The following is a 21,403-nucleotide window of genomic DNA, read 5'->3' on the forward strand; positions in this document are numbered from 1 at the left end:
GGGATGTGAACACAGCATGAACAAACTGAAAGCACCATGTCCACTGCGCGTCAATGTGTTGCACAGCGCACGGCGCTGCAGATCTGGCTGTTATATCTATAATAGACCTTACAGGACAGATAGTATTCCTTCCCATGGGTGATGTAAATAATGCGAATATTGTCTCCATCATAACTATATATAACATGGGCAGCTGCACCTCTCTGTGGTGCGCAGTAACACGTCATTGCAGGCATCAGGCTTGGAGCTGAATGGATCTCACACTGTAATAAATGATCACCTTCTACTCCTTAGGAGATATGACATGAAACTGTTGTGCCAGGACGTGACAGAATTAATAAACATGAATCTCACCTCCAACAGCCGTCCAGGAGTGTTTCACAACGTGGACGTAGACGTGGAGCTGAAACCGGCAGCCTGTGGTTAAAATCCTCTCACCCAAAATAAAAAAGTGCATCCCATGTGATAATCCAACCATTGCAGTGTCCATAGTTGTGTTGTGCTCCTGAAGTGTGCAAAAAAGAAAAAAGAAATTAAAGTTCCCTGGAAAGGCTCCATCTGACGCAGGGCACAGCAAGGTACACTGCCAGCAAACTGTCAGCACGCTTAGTGTGTCATGCAACATTATGCACACACACACACACACACACACACACACACACACACACACACACACACACACACACACATGGCTGACTGCAGTTCCTTATGCGCACATGCGCATAAGGAACATAAGGAACAGCGCCTTTAATAGCCATCTGATGGCAGTCTGTATCATCTATCTGTTGTCTACATGCGCTTTAGATGCCATCGTGCAGGTGTGCAGGCTGAACACACTTCTTTTTCTCCCGACTGCGCCGGATTATGGCAATATTTTCCATGTCGGGCATGGTTCCTGCACATTCTTGCTATGTGTGACAGAGGCTTAATGTGTGTGGTGCGGTTCTCCATTCATGCACTTGTCCAACACGCATTCAAACGGGACTTCTCTGCCCCTTTTCTCTTCTCTGCCTGCAGCAATTACAAGGTGAAAGAAACCCTAACTGTCCCTTTATGATTTAGTGTTAAATGCACATTCTAAACCAAACCAAAATTGATCATAAACCCACATATTTGATTGCAAAGGAGCTGCATTCAGCACGCACGGGGGGAACGCATTCTCCTTTATCGTTGCTGGAATAACACGTGATGTAAACCAATCAAAACCACCGATTTCACGTGGATTGTTGGTGGACTCCATGTGGGATTGCTCTTGAGAAAAAAAAAGCCACCAGAGCCAAATGATGCCTCCAAGTGGCCAGCAGCAGAAATGACAAAGTATCAGGTCATTCTAAAGACCAATCAATACCTGTCAGAGAAGTCTTGCTTTGGACATGAATGTTTATCTGAGTGGCATAAATATAATTTGTGTGGCATGTTATTGCATGTAAATTGCTGTATAATAAAACATCTGAAGCACTACTGCATTTTAATGCAAATAGATGTATATAACTTTGTTTTGCTACATTTTTACACATTTTTGAACTTTACAATTTATATTTGCATTCTAAGTTCTAAAAATGGTTTCTTAAAGATGTTCCCCAGTAAAAAACAAACAACAACAACAAAAAACCCCAACATTTTTTCATGTTTGAAATTCATGTTTTACGTGAAATTAGGTTCTCCGTGTTATTACAGGATGTCAGAATGGGAGAAAAACTGTAAAGTCACACAGGTGAGGTTGTGCTGAAAAAAAATGACACCAAACAAGGCAAAGTAAACAGTTTTTTTAAAAACTTGAATTATGAAGGTAAAACCAAAAGTAGTCAAAAACGCCCAAATATACCCTGGACTCCAGAGGGTTAATAATGGAGGTGTTCATGGGAATATTGGCAACAGTCAAAAAAATATGTAGTTTTATACACAGTAAGTTAAACAGTGTATTAAGTAAGTGGAAATTACATGGATGCACCTGTGTAAACCTGTGAGGATGAATGCAATAAAATGTGTGATAATGTAATGATTGTGTAGAGTTCTATCAATGCCAACTGTCCCCAAACCACAGGTGCAGCCCCACAGCACACAGGGGGGCCAAGGTCACGGTAAACACCACATGGCACAGAGCACCCTGGCCCTGTGGCAGAGGATGTGCACAGCAACGGGTCAGACAGCGAGAGATGACCACAGACCAGTCACTCCAGCAGAAGGAGTACCCAACCACCCCACAAGGAGGAGCAAAGCTGCACCGCAATACCGAGATATAGAGCACAGTTTCCAGCAAAAAATGCTTGACAGGAACCAAAGCCTACAAATAGAGCAGGCCAGCAAAACGTAACACCAAAACTGACGCCTTCATCACGACTGCGAGAGAGCTTGAAAAATAAAAGACAAAGTAATCTGTAGTCCGCAGCATTCAGAAGAGAACTCAACCTTCTCAAAATACTGCAATCTTAAAACAAAGCTCCATCCATCTATGCCCGAAAAGGCAAACAAAAAGAAAACTGTCACACCCACAAACAAACAAAACATAAATAAAACAAGAGAAACAACTGCACTGGCAATATCCACAAAAAGAACCAAATAATGTTTGGAAACATTCATTCATTCAAATGAATGGCGGGGTACACCCTGGACAGCACGACGGTCTATCACAGGACGACATATAGACAGACAAATGCATGCACACTCACACACTCATCCATTCATCCATTTTCTATACCCGCTTACTCTAATCAAGGGTCATGGAGAGAGGGGGGTCAGGAGCTTATCCCAGCAGTCATAGGGCGTGAGGCAGGGTACACCCTACCAGTCTGTCGCAGGGCCATATATAGACAGACACACACATTCACACCCGCACTCACACCTACGGTCAATTTAGAATCATCAATTCACTTAAACTGCACGTCTTCAGAAGTGGGAGGAAGCCAGACTGCCCAGAGAGAACCCAAGTAAACATGGGTAGAACATGCAAACTACACACAGAAAGGCCCAAGTGGGAAGTGATCCCAGGACCATCTTGCTGTGAGGCAGCAGTGCTAACCACTAAGACATCCTCCCTCCCTGAATGAAAACAGCTGGGCAAAAATTCGTACCCTGTGTGCCCATTGGAGGGCCCAGGGCCAAGCATCCGCCCACCCCCTTTTTTTGAAATAAGTTGGTTAAACACCCACCTGAAATGAACTTAAATTGCATGGAATACTTTTAATGAATGAGAAAAAAAAAATGGGCACAATCTGGTAAGTTATTTGTGATATATATATATATATATATATATATATATATATATATATATATATATATATATACGAGGGCTGTCAATAAAGTAACGGTCCTTTTTATTTTTTTCAAAAACTATATGGATTTCATTCATATGTTTTTACGTCAGACATGCTTGAACCCTCGTGCGCATGCGTGAGTTTTTCCATGCCTGTCGGTGACGTCATTCGCCTGTGAGCACTCCTTGTGGGAGGAGTCGTCCAGCCCCTCGTCGGAATTCCTTTGTCTGAGAAGTTGCTGAGAGACTGGCGCTTTGTTTGATCAAAATTTTTTCTAAACCTGTGAGACACATCGAAGTGGACATGGTTCGAAAAATTAAGCTGGTTTTCAGTGAAAATTTTAACCGCTGATGAGAGATTTTGAGGTGATTCTGTCACTTTAAGGACTTTTCACGGTGCGAGACGTCGTGCAGCGGTCCCAGGCACCGTCATCAGCCTGTTTCAAACTTAAAACCTCCACATTTCAGGCTCTATTGATCCAGGACGTCGTGAGAGAACAGAGAAGTTTCAGAAGAAGTCGGTTTCAGCATTTTATCTGGATATTCCACTGTTAAAGGAGATTTTTTTAATGAAAGACGTGCGGACGGATCCGCGCGTCGGGACGCAGCCGACGCGGTGCGGCGGCACAGGAAAAACACCTCCGTGTTGATAACCATTTGTAAAATCCAGGCGACTTTTGATGGCTTTCAGTGGAGTGAGTATATGAGAAATTGTTTAAAAGGCAGGACATGTTCCAACTTGTCCTTAAGGCTTTCAACAGAGGTGTTTTTCCTGTGGCGGAGCGTCGCGGCGGCTGCGTCCCGACGCGCGGACCCGTCCGCATGTCTTTCATTAAAAAAATCTCCTTTAACAGTGGAATATCCAGATAAAATGCTGAAACCGACTTCTTCTGAAACTTCTCTGTTCTCTCACGACGTCCTGGATCAATAGAGCCTGAAATGTGGAGGTTTTCAGCTTGAACAGGCTGACGACGGCGGCTGAGAGCGCTGAGCGACGTCTCGCTCCGTGGGAAGTCCTTAAAGCGACAGAATCACCTCAAAATCTGTCATCAGCCGTTAAAATTTTCACTGAAAACCATCTTAATTTTTCTAACCGTGTCCACTTCGATGTGTCTCACAGGTTTAGAAAAAATTTTGATCAAACAAAGCGCCAGTCTCTCAGCAACTTCTCAGACAAAGGAATTCCGACGAGGGGCTGGACGACTCCTCCCACAAGGAGTGCTCACAGGCGAATGACGTCACCGACAGGCGTGGAAAAACTCACGCATGCGCACGAGGGTTCAAGCATGTCTGACGTAAAAACATATGAATGAAATCCATATAGTTTTTGAAAAAAATAAAAAGGACCGTTACTTTATTGACAGCCCTCGTATATATATATATATATATATATATATATATATATATATATATATATATATATATATATATATATATATATATATATATATATATATATATACACACACATACAAATAATGAATGTTTATGAGTTCAATGGTACAAATATTTCATGAGGTGAAATGGTTTGTTTCAGCTTTCAACAAATTAAATATTCATTCCATTGAAATAATGTAAAAACATTCATTATTTGTTTTATATAATGGCAAAAATAGATCCTTGTCATTTGATATTTTATTAATTTATAAACAACAGAAAAGGGACATTTTGGTGTTCCACTGCTGCTAAAGTCCAAATTGTGACGTGTAGTCCAGTGATGCTGTGCACTGACTTCGGACTTCCATAAAAAAGAAAGAAAAAAAAAAGACTTTGTGTAGTTCCTCAGTCCAGCCAAAAATCACATCAGCTTTTGAACTGAACAGTTCATGCATCCAGACGGCTTACAGTGGAGTGGATTTTGTGTGTACGTGTGTATGTGTGTGTATTTCAAGAATTAGCAGTGTCAGTTAGCTCAATCAAATTGTTGTCTCGGTAGAGTCATTGTCCCTGCTCGCGCACACACGCAACCAGGTCAGCGCTTGTGCAAGCATGTACTACCAACAAAAAAAAAACACTGTGCACATCGTCAGTGCAGCGAAAAAACATCACGTCAGAAATTAGTCCAGCTTTTCATTCTAACTTCCTGCCAACAGCCTCCAGACATCACAGTGGATTTGTTTAGAGTGTGGGTGCGTTGTGTGTGTGTGTGTGTGTGCGCAGAGTGCAATGGTACCAAACGTATGGAAACAAATTGGCACTAAATGGAACTAAACTGCATTCTAAATGCAATGCAACACAAATGGGATGAATAATCAAATCAAAAAATTGAATCATTTCGTGATGGGAGCACAAAAAAAAAAACACGAGAATGGGCTGGAATAATCCATGTCATGTGACATACAAAGCATCAATCAAATGACAAGGATCCACTCAGCTGTTATATAAACATGTCCCGTGAGGCTTCATCATGGCGTTGCTGTGCGCCATGCGGCACTGCCGTGACGCGCGGAATTCCTCCTCACGTCTGTCTCAATGTGCCGAAAAAGTGCTGATGTCCACGTATTTTCACATTTCCTGTGCTAGTCAGATGACGTCCCGGATAAAACACAGCGTCCAGTTTGGAAATGAACGGCACATTCCACTGTTACAGGAGTTTTTGTCATGGAAAGAGGAGCGGAGGCTTCGCGCGTCCCGGCGGTGCCGCATGGCGCACAGCAACGCCGTGATGAAGCCTCACGGGACATGTTCTGGCAGGTCCAGGCACATCCACAATTTCTCGGATAATCACTCGATGGAAAAACCACCGACAGCTGTCTGAATGCCATCTCAAAGCTGTCCTGTGAGACCAAAACGGAGGTGGTTTTGTCTCGCTCCAGTAGCGAATCCATCGTGATGCGCGAAGCCTCCGCTTGGCTTTCCATGACAAAATCTCTTGTTAAAAGTGAAATCTGCTGGAAAATGGTTGATGTCCAGCTCTTGTGATAACCAGAGAAAGTGCACACGACGGTCTCGGCTCCACAGAGCCATCTGTTTAGAAATGATCTGGTGGTTTGTGGCTCTCGATGGCGGCACAGAGTGCGGCGTGCCCCACAGCTGCTGGGGGCCGTCCTTAAAGCGACAGTAACACTCCTTATTCTCTACCAAGCCCGTAACATTTTCACCGAAAGCCAGATAAATTTTTCTAATGGTTTCCAGCTGCCAGTCTCTAACAGTTTCTGAAAAAATTCTGATGGAAAAAAAGCCCAAATCATTCTGCCATTTCCTGACAATGAAAATCCGCCGAGGGGATATTAAATCTTTACGCCGTTGCTTTTGCTGTTCTTCTCATTTGATCTCCTCTTTCCATTCCTCAAATGTTTTATTTTGGCCAACAATATTAAAATTCACTTGGAAATCCATGTTTTAATCGCGTTTCTGTCATTCACTTGTCAAAACACAGCTGATCTGCGCCAACTGTTTGGTCCGTTGCTATGGTGACGACCAGAGCGGCGTGATCATTACAGTGATTTAACTCGCCGAACTACGTGTATGTATATATGAATTTAATGCACGCCAGTTAGACATGGAATTCTCACTGACCGTGGTATATATATATAAACACACACTGTACAGAAATATAAACACACTTGTTTTTTCTCCCATTTTTCATGAGCTGAACTCAAAGATCTAAAACATTTTCTATACACAGAAAAGACCTATTTCTCTCAAATATTGTTGACAAATCTGTCTAAATTTGTGTTAGTGAGCACTTTTCCTTTGCTGAGATAATCCATCCCACCTCACCTCAGGGGTGTGGCATATCAAGATGCTGATTAGACAGCATGATTATTGCACATGTGTGCGTTAGGCTGGCCACAATAAAAGGCCACTCAGAAATGTTCAGTTTTATGACACGGCACGATAGCACAGATGTTGCAAATTTTGAAGGCGCGTGCAACTGGCATGCTGACTGTAGGAATGTCCACCAGAGCTGTTGCCCTTGAATTGAATGTGCATTTCTCTAATGTAAGCATCTACTATAATTTGGCAGTACATCGAACCGGCCTCACAACTGCAGATCACCTGTAAAAACTTCAACCCAGGACCACCACATCCAGCGTGTTCACCTCCAAGATCATCTGAGACCAGCCACCCAGACAGCTGCTGCAACAGTGGGTTTGCGGAACCAAAGAATTTCTGCACAAACTGTCAGAAACCATCTCAGGGAAGCTCATCTTCATGCTTGTCGTCCTCATCGGGCTCTTGACTAGATTGCAGTTTGTCATCGCAACCGACTTGAGTGGGCAAATGCTCACATTCGATGGTGTTTGGCTGCTGAGCAACTCTATGCGAAGGAGATGTGTTGCACTGCATGAAGCAAATGGGGGCCACCAGATATTGACTGGTTTTCTGCCCCCTCCCCCTGCCAGACCTCCTCAAAAAAGCAAATGGCACATTTTAGAGTGGCCTTTTATTGTGGCCAGCCTAAGGCACACTGGGAACGGAGGACAATAGGCAAGCAGCTTGGTGAGAAGGCAACAACTGTTGGCGTAATTATGATAAAATGGGAGAAACACAAGATGACTGACAATCTTCCTTGGTCTGGGGCTCCATGCAAGATCTTGCCTCGTGGGGTAAGGATGAAGCTGAGCAAGGTCAGGAATCAGCCCAGAACTACACGGGAGGACCTTGGTAATGACCTGAAGAGTGCTGGGACCACAGTCGTAAAGATTACCATTCATAACACAAGATGCCGTTATGGTTTAAAATCCTACAGGGCAGCAAGGTACCCCTGCTCATGCCAGCACATGTCCAGGCACGTTTGAAGTTCACCAGTGACCATCTGAATGATCCAGAGGAGGCATGGGAGAAGGTCATATGGTTTTTGGTATCAACTCCACTTGCTCTGTTTGGGGGAAGAAGAAGGATGAGTGCAACCGTGAAGCATGGGGGTGGAAACATCTTACTTTGGGAGTGCTTTTCTGCGAAGGGGACAGGACGACTGCACCATACTGAAGGGAGGATGGATGAGGTCATGTATCGCAAGATTTTGGCAAACAACCTCCTTCCCTCAGTAAGAGCATTGAAGATGGGCCATGGCTGGATCTTCCTGCATGACAATGACCCCAAAACACACAGCCAGGGCAACTAAGGAAGGGCTCTGTAAGAAGCATTTTAAGGTCCTGGAGTGGTGGAGCCTGTCTCCAGACCTGAACCCAATAGAAAATCTTTGGAGGGAGCTGAAACTCCAAACCTGACAGATCTGAAGAAGATTTGTTTGGAGGAGTGGACCAAAAGCCCTGCTGCAGTGTGCAAACTTGGTCAAGAACTACAGGAAACATCTGACCTCTGTAACTGCAAACAAAGGTTTCTATACCAAATATTAAGGTCTGTTTTTCTATTGTATCAAATACTTATTTCATGCAATAAAATGCAAATTCATTATTTAAAAATCATACAATGTCATTTTATGGATTTTTTTTAGATTCAGTCTCTCACAGTTGAAGTGTACCTACGATAAAAATTACAGACCTCTCCATAGTTTCCAGTCATATATATATATATATATATATATATATATATATATATATATATATATATATATATATATATATATATATATATATATATATATATATATATATTTTTTTTTTTTTTTTTTTTTTCATCTTAGGTGCATGTCCCCTGTGAGAGACATAAGCTAAAAAAAAAAAAAAAAAAAAAAAATCCGGAAATCACAATGTATGATTTTTTAATAATTTATTTGTATGTTACTGCTGCAAATAAGTATTTGAACACCTGCCAACCAGCAAGAATTCTGGCTCTCACAGACCTGTTAATTTTTTCTTTAAGAAGCCCTCTTATTCTGCACTCTTTACCTGTATTAATTGCACCTGTTTGAACTTGTTGCCTGTATAAAAGACACCTGTTCACACACTCAATCAATCACACTCCAACCTGTCCACCATAGCCAAGACCAAAGAGCTGTCTAAGGACACCAGGGACAAAACGGTAGACCTGCACAAGGCTGGGATGGACTACAGGACAACAGGCAAGCAGCTTGGTAGAAGACAACAACTGTTATGATTATTTATTAGAAAGTGGAAGAAACACAAGACGACTGTCAGTCTCCCTCGGTCTGGGATTCCATGCAAAATCTCACTTTGTGGGGTAAGGATGAGTCTGAGAACGCTCAGAACTACACAGGAGGACCTGGTCAATGACCCAAAGAGAGCTGGGACCACAGTCACAAAGATTACATTAGTAACACATGATGCTGTCATGGTTTAAAATCCTGCAGGGCAGCAAGGTCCCCCTGCTCAAGCCAGCACATGTCCAGGCCCATTTAAAGTTCACCAGTGACCATCTGGATGATCCAGAGGAGGCATGGGAGAAGGTCATGTGGTCAGATGAGACCAGAATAGAGCTTTTTGGAATAAGCTCCTCTTACCATGTTTAGAGGATGAGAACAACCCCAAGAAAACCATGAAGCATGGGGGTGGAAACATCATACTCTGGGGGTGCTCTTCTGCAAAGGGGACAGGATGACTGTCCCCTGACAGGACAACCTCCTTCCCTCAGTAAGAGCATTGAAGATGGGTCATGGCTGAGTCTTCCAGCATGACAGTGACCCCAAACACACAGCCAGGGCAACTAAGGAGGGGCTCCGTAAGATGCATTTCAAGGTCCTAGAGTGGCCTGGCCAGTCTCCAGACCTGAACTCAATAGAAAATCTTTGGAGGGAGCTGAAACTCCAAAGCTGAAAGATCTGGAGAAGATCTGTATGGAGGAGTGGACCAAAATCCCTGCTACAGTGTGTGCAAACCTGGTGAAAAACTACAGGAAACGTTTGACCTCTGTAATTTCAAAGGCTACTGTACCAAATATTAACATTGATTTTCACAGGTGTTGAAATACTTATTTGCAGCAGTAACATACAAATAAATTATTAAAAAATCATACATTGTGATTTCCAGATTTTATTTTATTTTTTTTAGATTATGTCTCTCACAGTGGACATGCACCTAAAATTTCAGACCCCTCCATGATTTCTAAGTGGGAGAACAAAATCGCAGGGTGTTCAAATACTTATTTTCCTCACTGTATATATATATATATATATATATATATATATATTTGTGATGAAATTATACATTTTATTGAAACTGGCATTCTGATGTACATGATATTGGCCATGCTTGTACATCAGCCCTTCCCCTCTTCAGGCAGAATTTCTCGTGCAGAGCCCTGGGCCCTCTAAAAGAAGAATGGGTATATCATCCTTGCCAAAGACCAGGCCATCAAGATCAACTAGTACTGGAGCAAAATCCTCAAAGATTGCACAGACCCAATATGCAGGATATGCGGTCATTTCCAAGAAACCACAGACGTGTGGCAGGGTGCCCTGAGCTGGCTAAAAATGAATATGTAGATAGACAGAATAAAGCCTTGTACTGGGACATCTGCAAAGAATTCTACATTATCACTAAAGAAAAATAGCTACAAGCATGAGCCTTAAACAATAACAGAAAAAGATGACCTCACAGTCCTGTGGGAAATGCCAATACAGACAGATTGTGAGATAAAGGCCAACAGACCAGACATTGTCATCAAGAGCAAGATAAAAGCTTCCTACTTCCATTGTGACTGAAGCACTTTAATAAAAATAATTGAAAAACTTTTGAAATATAAAGATTTTAAATAGAATGTAGGCAACAAAAGCCACAACAATACCAGCGGTGGTAGGAGCCCTGGTACTCATGAAGAAAAGGATGGAGAAATATACCCAATAGGTCCCAGGTCACATCAAAATACAAATCTACCTAAGATCACATTTTGGAGTACAGTGGTCCCTCACTATACCGCAGTTCACCTTTTGCAGCCTCGCAGTTTCGCGGATTTTCTTATTCCAATTTTACATGCTTTTTTTTTTTTTTTTTACAGCGCATTGTGTTCTGCGTCCTCATCAAGCAGGCCGGTCGCGGCACCGCGAAGGGAGAGTATGCGCATTGTGTTCTGCGTGTCTGTTTATAAGAATCTTCTCGCCAGAAGAAAAAAGAGCACGAACAACTACCCATAACTGTGTTCTTCACTCGGAAAAAGACACCTGCACCGAGGTGTGACTCAGTGGGAAAAGACGCGACAGCGGAGCGGCGCCACGACGAAGAGGCGCGATCAGAGGAACTGTGAAATACTGGTCACTGTTAATAATTTCTTATGTGTCCAACCTCGTTAAAATTAAATTCGTTAGTTCTAAAAGCCATCATAATTATTTACAGGAAAACTTTCTATTTTTATTTCTCAAACAAATGTTTTGGCCTGAAAACAGGTTGGTCTTATTTTTCTACTAAGGTTTGAACTTTGAGAGTGTTTACATGAGAGAAAAGTGAGAAAATGTTAATGCCTGTTTGAGAAAAGTGTATAAAGTGTGTAGTGAGGGGTTTTACAGCCTTAAAACATCTATAATAATTGTAAAAAATAACGCTGTCTACTTTGTGGATTTCGCCTATTGCGGGCTATTTTTAGAACGTAACTCCCGTGATAAACAAGGGACCACTGTATTTCACATCCTAGGAATTTATTATACATCAAACAGACTTCTACTTAAGTTTAACAGTCCATCCAGAAGAGCTTGGATGTGAGACTTTGTCGTAATAATCCACATGCCCATGTGGAGGACAGGATAGCTGCATGCAGACGTGCTTTCTTCTCACTTCAGACTGTAGGTTTTAGCAATAAAAACGCTAACGTTGACATCCTTGCCTATGTATGGAATACAGCGGTCAGACCGGACTGAGTGCAATTAATCTATCGAACAGAGACTTCAGTAATCTTGAGACGACTGAGAGCAGTATGCTGAAAAGAGAAGTCAGATTACATAAATGCACAAGATCGACCCCATTTCACAATCACTGAGAATTCGCTGGATAGAGACGACCAATAACGCAAACACTCTGTGTTTGCTTAAAATAATGATGTGCAGTAACTCCACAGTGACATCTGTCTTCCTCTATTTAATCAATCTGGAAATGTGCAATCAGCTTGTCATAACAATCTGGTGACATGTTGAAAGAAAGTTTGTAGGGACATTGCCCCTCTTCTATTCACAGTAGATGATGCATATGCAAGCTGAGTATATAGAGATATTATAACAACGTCTACCGCAGGTGATGGAATATCTGACAGTGTGAGGCAGCTTTTGACTAGTCATGATCCTGACAGTATACATATTTTAAACCTTTTATCAATGCTATTTTAACATATTGCTACAATGATTTTTGAATTTTACATCATATGATTTATGCATGTTACTAAGTCGGTGTATTATTTGTGCCATTTGAATTTTACATGTGATTCATACATTTGTTTTGCATCGCTTCTTTTGAAGGCAAAATAAAGTAATAAAAATAATAAATAATAATAGTATGTAAAGAAGACTTGTGTGTCAGTTATGGAAATAACAATAATGCAGTTAAAGCAACACAACCAATCCTGTGATAGCAGACTTTCATCTTTTCCACAGAAATAGACTATTTTCCCTGTACTAGCATCTGCCATTATTGTCTAACACAGCGTGCAATCTAGGTCACTTAGGGTTTGTTTTTTTTTTGGAGAGGGAGCGGGGGTGCATAATAACAAAGAATGAGAGCACAGTAACCAACATTAACCTGACAGAATTTCCAGGAAAACATGAAAGCGCGAGGAGGCAGAGATACACAGATAACAAAAAAGAGATAGAATTCACATAGAGATGGATAAATACTGTGTAATAAAGAGAGACAGAGAAGCAGAAAAACAGAGAGACAGATAAATGGGATATGTGGGAGACATATAGAAAAAGAAATATGGTTATAAAAACAGATTATGGTTTTACCTCCAAAGCCCGGCCGCATTGCAAAGTCATGGTCCTCGATCCGAAGCAGCTGCTCAGATTTAATTAGCAGAGACTTTGTGCTGTCCATCTTTTTCATCTTAATATCCACCCGTCTGAGATTCAAAGAGGACATATAGAGGAAAATTAAAAGTGTTTTCTGGAACTTTCAGACATGACTTTACTTGAAGCAGGAGTAACATCTGGTGTAAGGAGTCAGATTTCACAGGCCGTAGCTCTCTGATTAAAACCAAAATAAGCATTAGACAATGAAACCTCTTTAATAGGGTGGTCCTCTACAGTATGCCAAAATAGAAATGTGACGTTCATAAGGTGCTTCCTGACAAAATTGTTCATGTTGATGAGAAAATGTTTTGCGTAACATTTTATTTTGATACGAGTCTTCTAACCACTGCCTCACACGGGGCGGAAATTGCAGTTGTTTGAGCATATTTGTGCAAACCAGCAATAGTAATGTACCTGTTCACAAATGAAATACAAATTGAAACAACAATCCTTTCTCTTTTAACTGACCATACAGGAGAGATTAAAAAAGTGTTACATGTCACTGTCCACCTATTTGGTGAAAACAAACAGTTATGGGGAGTGGTGTTTGGTTCCAATTTTCTTTGTCTCCAGGAATTGATGTTGATGCCACTCAACAGCTTGCAGCAGGTATTGATGCTGCTGTTCATCCTTTGTTAGGATCTGATTGTAATCCTGGTGCAACTCCTCGCTCAGCAAAATCATTGACAGCAGCAATGTTATCCAGGACCTGCAGTGACGACTGGAATGATGGGTCATCCTCCTACTCTGAGGGGTCCTTGATGAGGAAGTCCATGTTGATGTTGAATGCTTCAAAAATGCGTCCTGAGGCAGATGTAACAAAATCAGCCACAAATGCCACCTAATGTATCCAGTCCATAACTCAAAATGTCACTTGCACATCACAAAAAACAGGGGTGGCATTGGTTAATATTTTTCAAATCTCAAGCCTCAAATCTCAAAATTCAAGTCCAGACTTAAGACACACTTATTTTCCCTTTCGTATGGCTAGCATAATGGCATAGTATATTACTATGCTTTTTACTCTTTCAATTCATTTTATTAGGAAATGGAGTGGGCTGTGGCCTCAACTTTATCTAAATTCTGTGTCTTTTAGTGAAGCTCAGGGCTGGGCTAGTGGCTGGCAATCACCTTAGTATTGCTTTTGTTTTTCTTGTTTACTTAATACTGACAAATTACACTGTATTTGTTGTCTTTCTGATGCCTGATTCTGTTTTTCTTCTCTCTGTTTGAGGTGCAGCTCCATCTAGAGATGGGTATGGTGTCTGCTTTGGAAAACCTGATGTCCTGTGCACTGGCAACATTTCCTGGATATTGTATTGTGAGCTGTTTTGTAATTTGTGTTGGTAGCATGGCCCAAGCATAGGGTCACCCCCTTTGGGTCTGGTCTGCTTGAGGTTTCTTCCTCAGAGGGAGTTTTTCCTCACCACTGTTGCCTGTGCTTGCTCTCGGGGTTGGTAAGGTTAGACCTTACTTGTGTAAAGTGCCATGAGGCAACTTCATTGTGATTTGGTGCTATATAAATGAAAATAAATTGAAAATTGAAATCTCATGAAATTTCACCCAATTTATTTTTACCCCTAAAGAAACCAAAAAAAAAAAAAAAAAAAAAAGAAGAAGATGCACCTTGAAAAAGTTGACGCTTGTTTTTCGGGACCACACTACTCTTTATAGCAATGAAATGATCTGACAAACTCAACAACTTGTTTGTTTCCTTTATTATGTGACATGTATAACAAAAAGATTACATCAACCATTAAGGAATGACAACCACTTTTATAAACTGCGAGTGACTTTCCAGAGGCCATATGAAATTGGACAAACTAACATCTATATCTCAGGATTATTGTTGACAAAACTCGTCATTTTTCTTTAGATAAGTCAGGGGATGGAAACATGAACTGTTTCAAATCACTGAATATGTTTCAGACTTTATTTATATGAATCATTAAGACATACAAGCATTGTTTTGTCCCGTCTGCTCCTATTTTTTATTCAGCGTTCGCCACAGTGGATCCAGTACAGATCTCCCTGACACAACTCCACTTTTACCTGGAGAAACACCCACAGCCCCTGGTCTTCCTCACAGATATCCCATCCAAGCACTCAGGGTGGTACCTCACTGGGCCGCGACATCTTGTGATAGGCATTTGCAAGGGATTTTGTGAGATTTCATGTGTCATTCGTTGGGTGGCACCGCCGTCTTACATGAGTCAGGCTATCACTTGCGTATCAATTGACTTTTGAACAATTTAAAATTGAAGAGGTGACAAAGCTCCTCACCAAGTATTCAGAGCTGTCATTAGATTAGATTAGATTAGATTAGATTAGATTGAACTTTATTGATCCCTTAGGAAGACTCCCCCAGGGAAATTGAGGTTTCAGCAGCATTGTATAGCAGCACACAGGGTAATAAGTACACAGAGTATCAAAAGTGAAAGTAAATAAAACAATTTGCAGATATAAATATAAATACTAGACATACTGATCGCTGCTGGTTTACTGGCTACTGCTGTTCCTCTCCTTCCCGTGCTCTGTCTTCCTGTTACTCCTCCACCCCCTGAGTGAGGAGTTGTACAGTCTGATAGCCTGAGGGATAAAGGAGTTTTTCAGTCTGTTGGTCCTGGACTTGGGAAGGAGCAGTCTGTGGCTGATGTCATGGGCATTGCAAAGCCCTCTGATTGTAGTCTTTGTGACTCATGAAGTGCAGAAATCATGAGAGAACTTAGTGAGGGGATGACAATGGATGAAACTACATTTTGAGTGATTGGAGACAAAAATGAGGGGCTGTCATTCCTTATGAGAGTTGCCAAAGTAGTGGAGATGTCTCTCTGGAGATTGAAGAGAGACAGCGATTCTGGAAGCAGCCAAAAGAGTCAACTACTCAACTTAACTGCTGACCTGAGTGCAGGCATGGTCAGCGGGATGGACACACCTGTCCATGGTAGCTGGGATTATCTTTTTTTTTTATAAATCAGGACCACAGTGGGAAAAGTCTCATTCTGGCTGCTGCACACATGGCCAACCCGCTCTCACAGAGGTGGGCTTCATCAGTGCAACAGTGGATGAATACTGGCCATTCCCAAGAGCTGAGGAGGACATCTGTCTACAGGAGGACGTCTCATGACATATGTGCATGACGGCACCATCCAGGACCTCTTTGCACGCATGGACCGCTGGACATTACATATTTCATCATGGGGCTGGAACTCACGCACCATCCATGGACTACTGGACTTATATATTTTATTCTGTGGAAAAGCATTCTACACGTGGGTGAGTGCCCTTTTCATAGTTTTCTTTCTGTTGTATTTTTTTTTCTCCCCAGTGGAGAAAAAAGCTTTGTTATAATTATTTATAATTTTTTATTATTTTATTTTAGTATTATTTACAGGGCTGTTACTGGATACTGTTGGGGGAATGTCCCCGGCATTTATTCACATGGATAATAGCAGAATAATATCAAGTTAACAACAGCTTAGCACTTTATGCACGATGTGTCATTTGTACTACTTCAGTGAGATGTCAACTGAGAATTTTTTGCTCATTTGTGTGTTTGGTCCTTAATTCGTGCCTCCAGCTGCTCTCCAACAGTTATGCCCAGTGAGATACTGGCCTAACCAGGACATTAGCTTAACTTAGCTTCTGACAGAATACACAGAGCAGACTGGCACCAAGAAGTACAAGCAGTATAATTTTATTCTTCTTCTCTCAGCTGCTCCTGTTAGGGGTCTGTTGTGGCTGGCGTGCCTGGCTGGCTTTTGTTTGTCTTCTGTTTCTGTCTTTTGGTTTTCCTTCCAGGTGGTGCGCATTTGGGACTGAGTGGCTGTGTGGCTGAGTTACCAGGACCTCACCCTGATCACCTGAGGCTGATCAGGTGCGGCTCGTCAGGACTCACAGCTGTGGTGCATCTACACGGATTGGAACATGGTGGCATTTAAGTCTGGAGTACACAGTGTGTATTTGCCAGAGACTCAACCTTGTGACCAGATGGGTGAGATCGTCGTCTTGAGAGCCATCTCATCATCAGTGGATGCAGAGAATGTCCAGGTTTGATGCATGGTCTGTGAAAGAGGAGAGGGTGAGGTCTCACGCTCGTCAGCACACTTCCTGAGGTACGTTGGGTTTTGTGACTAACATTTGTACAGTCAGTAAATGTGGTGTCCCTCACACCTTATTATATTGAGCTGTTATGTTAGTCGTTTTAATCAGCTTCCACTGCAGTGAGTTTGTGATCAGAGTGTTCCATGCCTGCAGGGTGGGAAGCTGATTAGTAATTAAGCCAGGAAGTGTTTGCTGTTTGTACACCTTTGAGCGGTCTCTCTGTGTGTAGAGTGTGGACTCACATGATGATTTCTTCATTCACAGACTCGGTTTGTCGCGGCCACCTGGGGGGTGTCGGCGGGGTCCTTGGGTCCGAACAGGTTCTGGCTCCGGACCGTTAGTGCTGCTGGGAGCACACCGCAATTACCACCTCGCAGACCGCGCACTTATTTGTTTGTATATTTATCACATCACTGTTATGTTTATTAAACTCTGTTATCCTTTGTACCGTGCTCTGCTTATTTTATACTGGGTCCTTCAAACGCTGGTCGGTTCTCCGGGCTGCGTCCGACACATAACAGGGTCGCCACAGCACATCAATCGTTTCTTCCTCTGTCACACCAACTACCTACATATCCTCCCTCAACACATCCATAAACCTCCTCTTTGGCCTCCCTCTTCTCCTCCTGCCTGGTGGCTCCATCCTCAGCATCCTTCTCCCTATATACCCTGGGTTCCTCCTCTGCACATGTCCAAACCACCATAGTCTCGCCTCTCTGACTTTGTCTCCAAACCGTCCCACCTGAGCTGTCCCTCTGATATGTTCTTTCCTAATCCTGGCCATCCTCATCACTCCCACAGAGAATCGCAACATCTTCAGCTCTTCCACCTCCAGCTCTGTCTCCTGGCTTTTTGTTAGTGCCACCGTCTCTAAATCGTATAGCATAGCTGGTCTCTCTACTGTCTTGTAAACTTTCCTCTTCATTCTTGCAGATATTCTTCGGTCACAATCATCTCTGCTGTATATAAACCCCGGTCCTGCATCTTCACATTCGCAAGAAACTCTGCTTTGCCTGTTTGTTACCTGGCCTCAGTTCACCTCTGCATGCACTATTCTACGTCCTTGTCCTCTGGTCTCTTGTTTTCTTTGTATCCTTCCTCTCTGCGTTCCTCTCTGCAGTCAGCTCCGTCGCATGCTGCATGGTTCCTGTTCTGGTTCAACTCATTCTTCACCATCTGGCTCGGGAACTCACTCCATCCACCATTTGGGTCAAGTTGGCGTCTCCTTGCTCCAGTGTCATCCTCCTTGGATTTGTACATTCTCAATTCCAATACTGTTTGCACAATAAAACTGTTATTGTTTTACTTCATTGTGGCTCCCTGCATTTTGGGTCCTAACCTCTTTCTCTGGATGATTCCTAACACAAGGTCCTTAATCCCCTAGTTGTTCCTGGTGTGCTGTGGAGGCCTTACATTGGCAGCACACTGACATCAGTGTGTGAGCGTGTTTGTGTGAATGGGTGAATATGAGGCATCATTGTAAAGCACTTTTAGCTTCTGATTCAGATGCTATATAAATGCAGTCCATTTACCATTCACTACACCCTGCCTACATTCTCTTCTTCACCTCTCTACCACACTCTCCATTACTTTGGACAGTTAAGTAAGCAGTTCTCAAAAACTGAGTGTTCAAGAAGACTTTGGTAAGACTTTACTTGAAGGTATCGTCATAAAAGTAACATGATACTGTCATAACTGTTAACTGACACACTCATGAAGGCACCATAAACATTATGTCAATGTCATGAATGTTTATGACTGCTGTAATTAAGTGTCATTTGTTTTTTGTAATGACAAGTTGACAAGTTGACATACAACCACAGACCAAAAAGGCCAAAGACAACTTCTGGTCATGTCACTTTGATTAATGTCAAGTTGTCATAATCAAGACAACACAAAAAATGTCATTACAAAAAGGCTTTAGTCTCCCATGTGTCTAGTTAATTAAATATTTTTGTTGAATCCTTTGAATTAATCTACATTGTCTCAGTCCACCCAGCTGTAAATGGGTACTGGCCTCAGCTGGGGAAGCAACCTGTGTGGGGCTGTCATCCCATCCAGAGGGAGCCGTAGACTCTCAGCTGCCTGATGCTTCGGCAACCGGAGGTAAACACCAGCACCAATGGGACTCAAGGCCTATATGGGATGTACTTATTCAGCTTTGAATTAAAATGGAGGTCTACACTTTGAACATGTCTTGTGTGTTTCATTTCAACTCCAATGGGAATAAAATAAATATCATATCAATTATCATTGTCCAAATACTTATGGACCTGATTGTAGATTAATAAAAACTGTTTTGTGCAATATGCCCCATTTAATGTGTCTCAAATATTTAAAAATCACAAAAATGTGTGACTGTAAAAATCACTTGTTTAAGCATAAATATAAAAGAGAAAACCTTATTTCACCTGAAAAAAAATACATAATTTCTTTAAATAATCTGTGATTAATAAGAAAAATCAGATAGTCATTGTTATTGTCATGTAATAATTGTATTATAGAGTGATATTTATCTACCGCTTGTGGTTTGTCGTGTACTTAGCAGTACAAAGAAATCACTTTCTATGTAAAAAATAACGTTTGGACATTTATAATTAATTATTTTGAAATGAAAAAAGGGGGCGGAGTTTCAGTTTTGTTGGAATATGAGCATTTAGACATTTTAATTATGAAACACTACATTTCAATCAAAACTCCAGGGTGTCAAAAAACATTTGCATCCAATAGCAATATTCAAATACCACCTGGCTCATCACACGAGCGCGTGACCTGACAATCCACTGTGATATTACAGACACACTTGGAGATGGACGGCAGTGATGCCCGCAGATGTCTGGTGTCAGAGACAGCAGCAGCTCACCCTCTGTGCTTCTGTTTGCTGTTTTCTCCAGGATACAGGTCCTTGTGTCTCTTCTTGTTTGGGAAGTGGCTGCTGTTGAGTTGCGCGACAGGCCACAACCACACCAAGCACATCAGTCTGAAGGCCAGCAGGGTCACGTTCATGGTTGAGCCTGGGCTGGAGAGATGCGAGGAACCTAGAGGTTCCTCCTGCTGCGTCGCCTTCTCACTCGGGAGGAGATAATACAGCTGTTCCCGTCATCTAATGGCACATCCATGCCCCAGCGGCACTCACTCCGAGCTATCCAGCACTCTCCTGTGACATGGTGAATATCCTCTACTCAGCTGCGGCTCACAGACTGAGTGTCACTGTGCCATTCCTCTGCTGATGGGACGTGTTGCCCTCACTGTCTCCACCCTCTGATTTAAAACCAAATATCAATTTATTCCTATAATGACAAAGGAATACCATTAATTCCTCTCTAATCTTCTTAGCTGTGGTTGGTGAAATCTTTCAGTAACCTACAAACTAGAAGCAGGAGGGGGCGGGGCGGGGATAACAACCTGCAGTTCCATCATCATTCTGCCCAGATAAAAATAAAAACCCTCTAGCCTACTTTTTCCACATTGCCGGATTTTCCCGCAGGTTGCACACTGTGATGGAAGCAGGATGCAAATAAGCCCACAGTTAAGTGTCACATGCCACCCATGAATCTGTGTGTGGAAACTCTGAGCTTACAGCTGCTGAGCAGCTTTTAGTCAAATCAGTTTCACTGAGTCCACATTCACACTGTTTTCAGATTTGATATTATCAGTTTTTAAGATGTGATTTGATTCGGAAATGGGGGGTGAGTACAGGCCGTAATGCAATCTTGGGCCGATCTCAAATTTTTGTCTGTCTTTTGAGGGGGAAAAAAAAAATCGAAAATCCAATCAGGGCCTGACAATGTGAGCAAACAGGAACATTTTAAACGTGTTTTAAAAAATTGTGACATCAAGATACATCATGATTCAAAAAAGTGAATGATTGGATTTAATTTTTGCAGATTGGAGGAAATCTTGTGTAAAAGCAGGTGAAAGCGGATAATCTGGAACAACATGCGGCTGTAATTGGAACGTACCGTTCTCCGAGCAGAAGCCTCCTTCTTATGTCCCAACTAACATGTAGCCTCTGTCTCACGTGCATCTACAATATTCTCTCTGATGCATACATATCCTACACCTTCACATACACATTTCCCGGTCTCATACATGTAATCCCTTCACATACCTATATTGTCTCTCTTACATACAAACATTCCTCCCTCTCTCTCACACATGCTTATCTTTATTCCCTCTCATTCATACAT

At 42.1% G+C, this 21,403-nt stretch overlaps 1 protein-coding gene across 2 annotated transcripts in view; it reads right to left on the reverse strand.

Annotated features, from left to right (window-relative positions):
- The window catches only part of LOC117517453 (gamma-aminobutyric acid receptor subunit rho-3-like), a 50,817-nt gene extending 30,306 nt beyond the window's left edge, over window positions 1-20,511 (reverse strand). The window contains exons 1-3 of one of the 2 annotated variants that reach the window (XM_034178472.1): window positions 20,285-20,511; window positions 20,077-20,148; window positions 13,047-13,159 (exon numbers count right to left, since the gene is read on the reverse strand). In XM_034178472.1, coding sequence (XP_034034363.1) covers window positions 13,047-13,159; window positions 20,077-20,148; window positions 20,285-20,316 — 217 coding nt within the window. In that variant the 5' untranslated portion in view covers window positions 20,317-20,511. Of the gene's footprint in view, window positions 1-13,046; window positions 13,160-20,076 lie in introns of both variants that reach the window. The other variant, XM_034178471.1, reaches the window with a different exon arrangement.
- Window positions 20,512-21,403: the final 892 nt, after the last annotated feature.

The sequence above is a fragment of the Thalassophryne amazonica genome, chromosome 9 (assembly GCF_902500255.1).
Source record: "Thalassophryne amazonica chromosome 9, fThaAma1.1, whole genome shotgun sequence".
NCBI classification, from domain to species: domain Eukaryota; kingdom Metazoa; phylum Chordata; class Actinopteri; order Batrachoidiformes; family Batrachoididae; genus Thalassophryne; species Thalassophryne amazonica.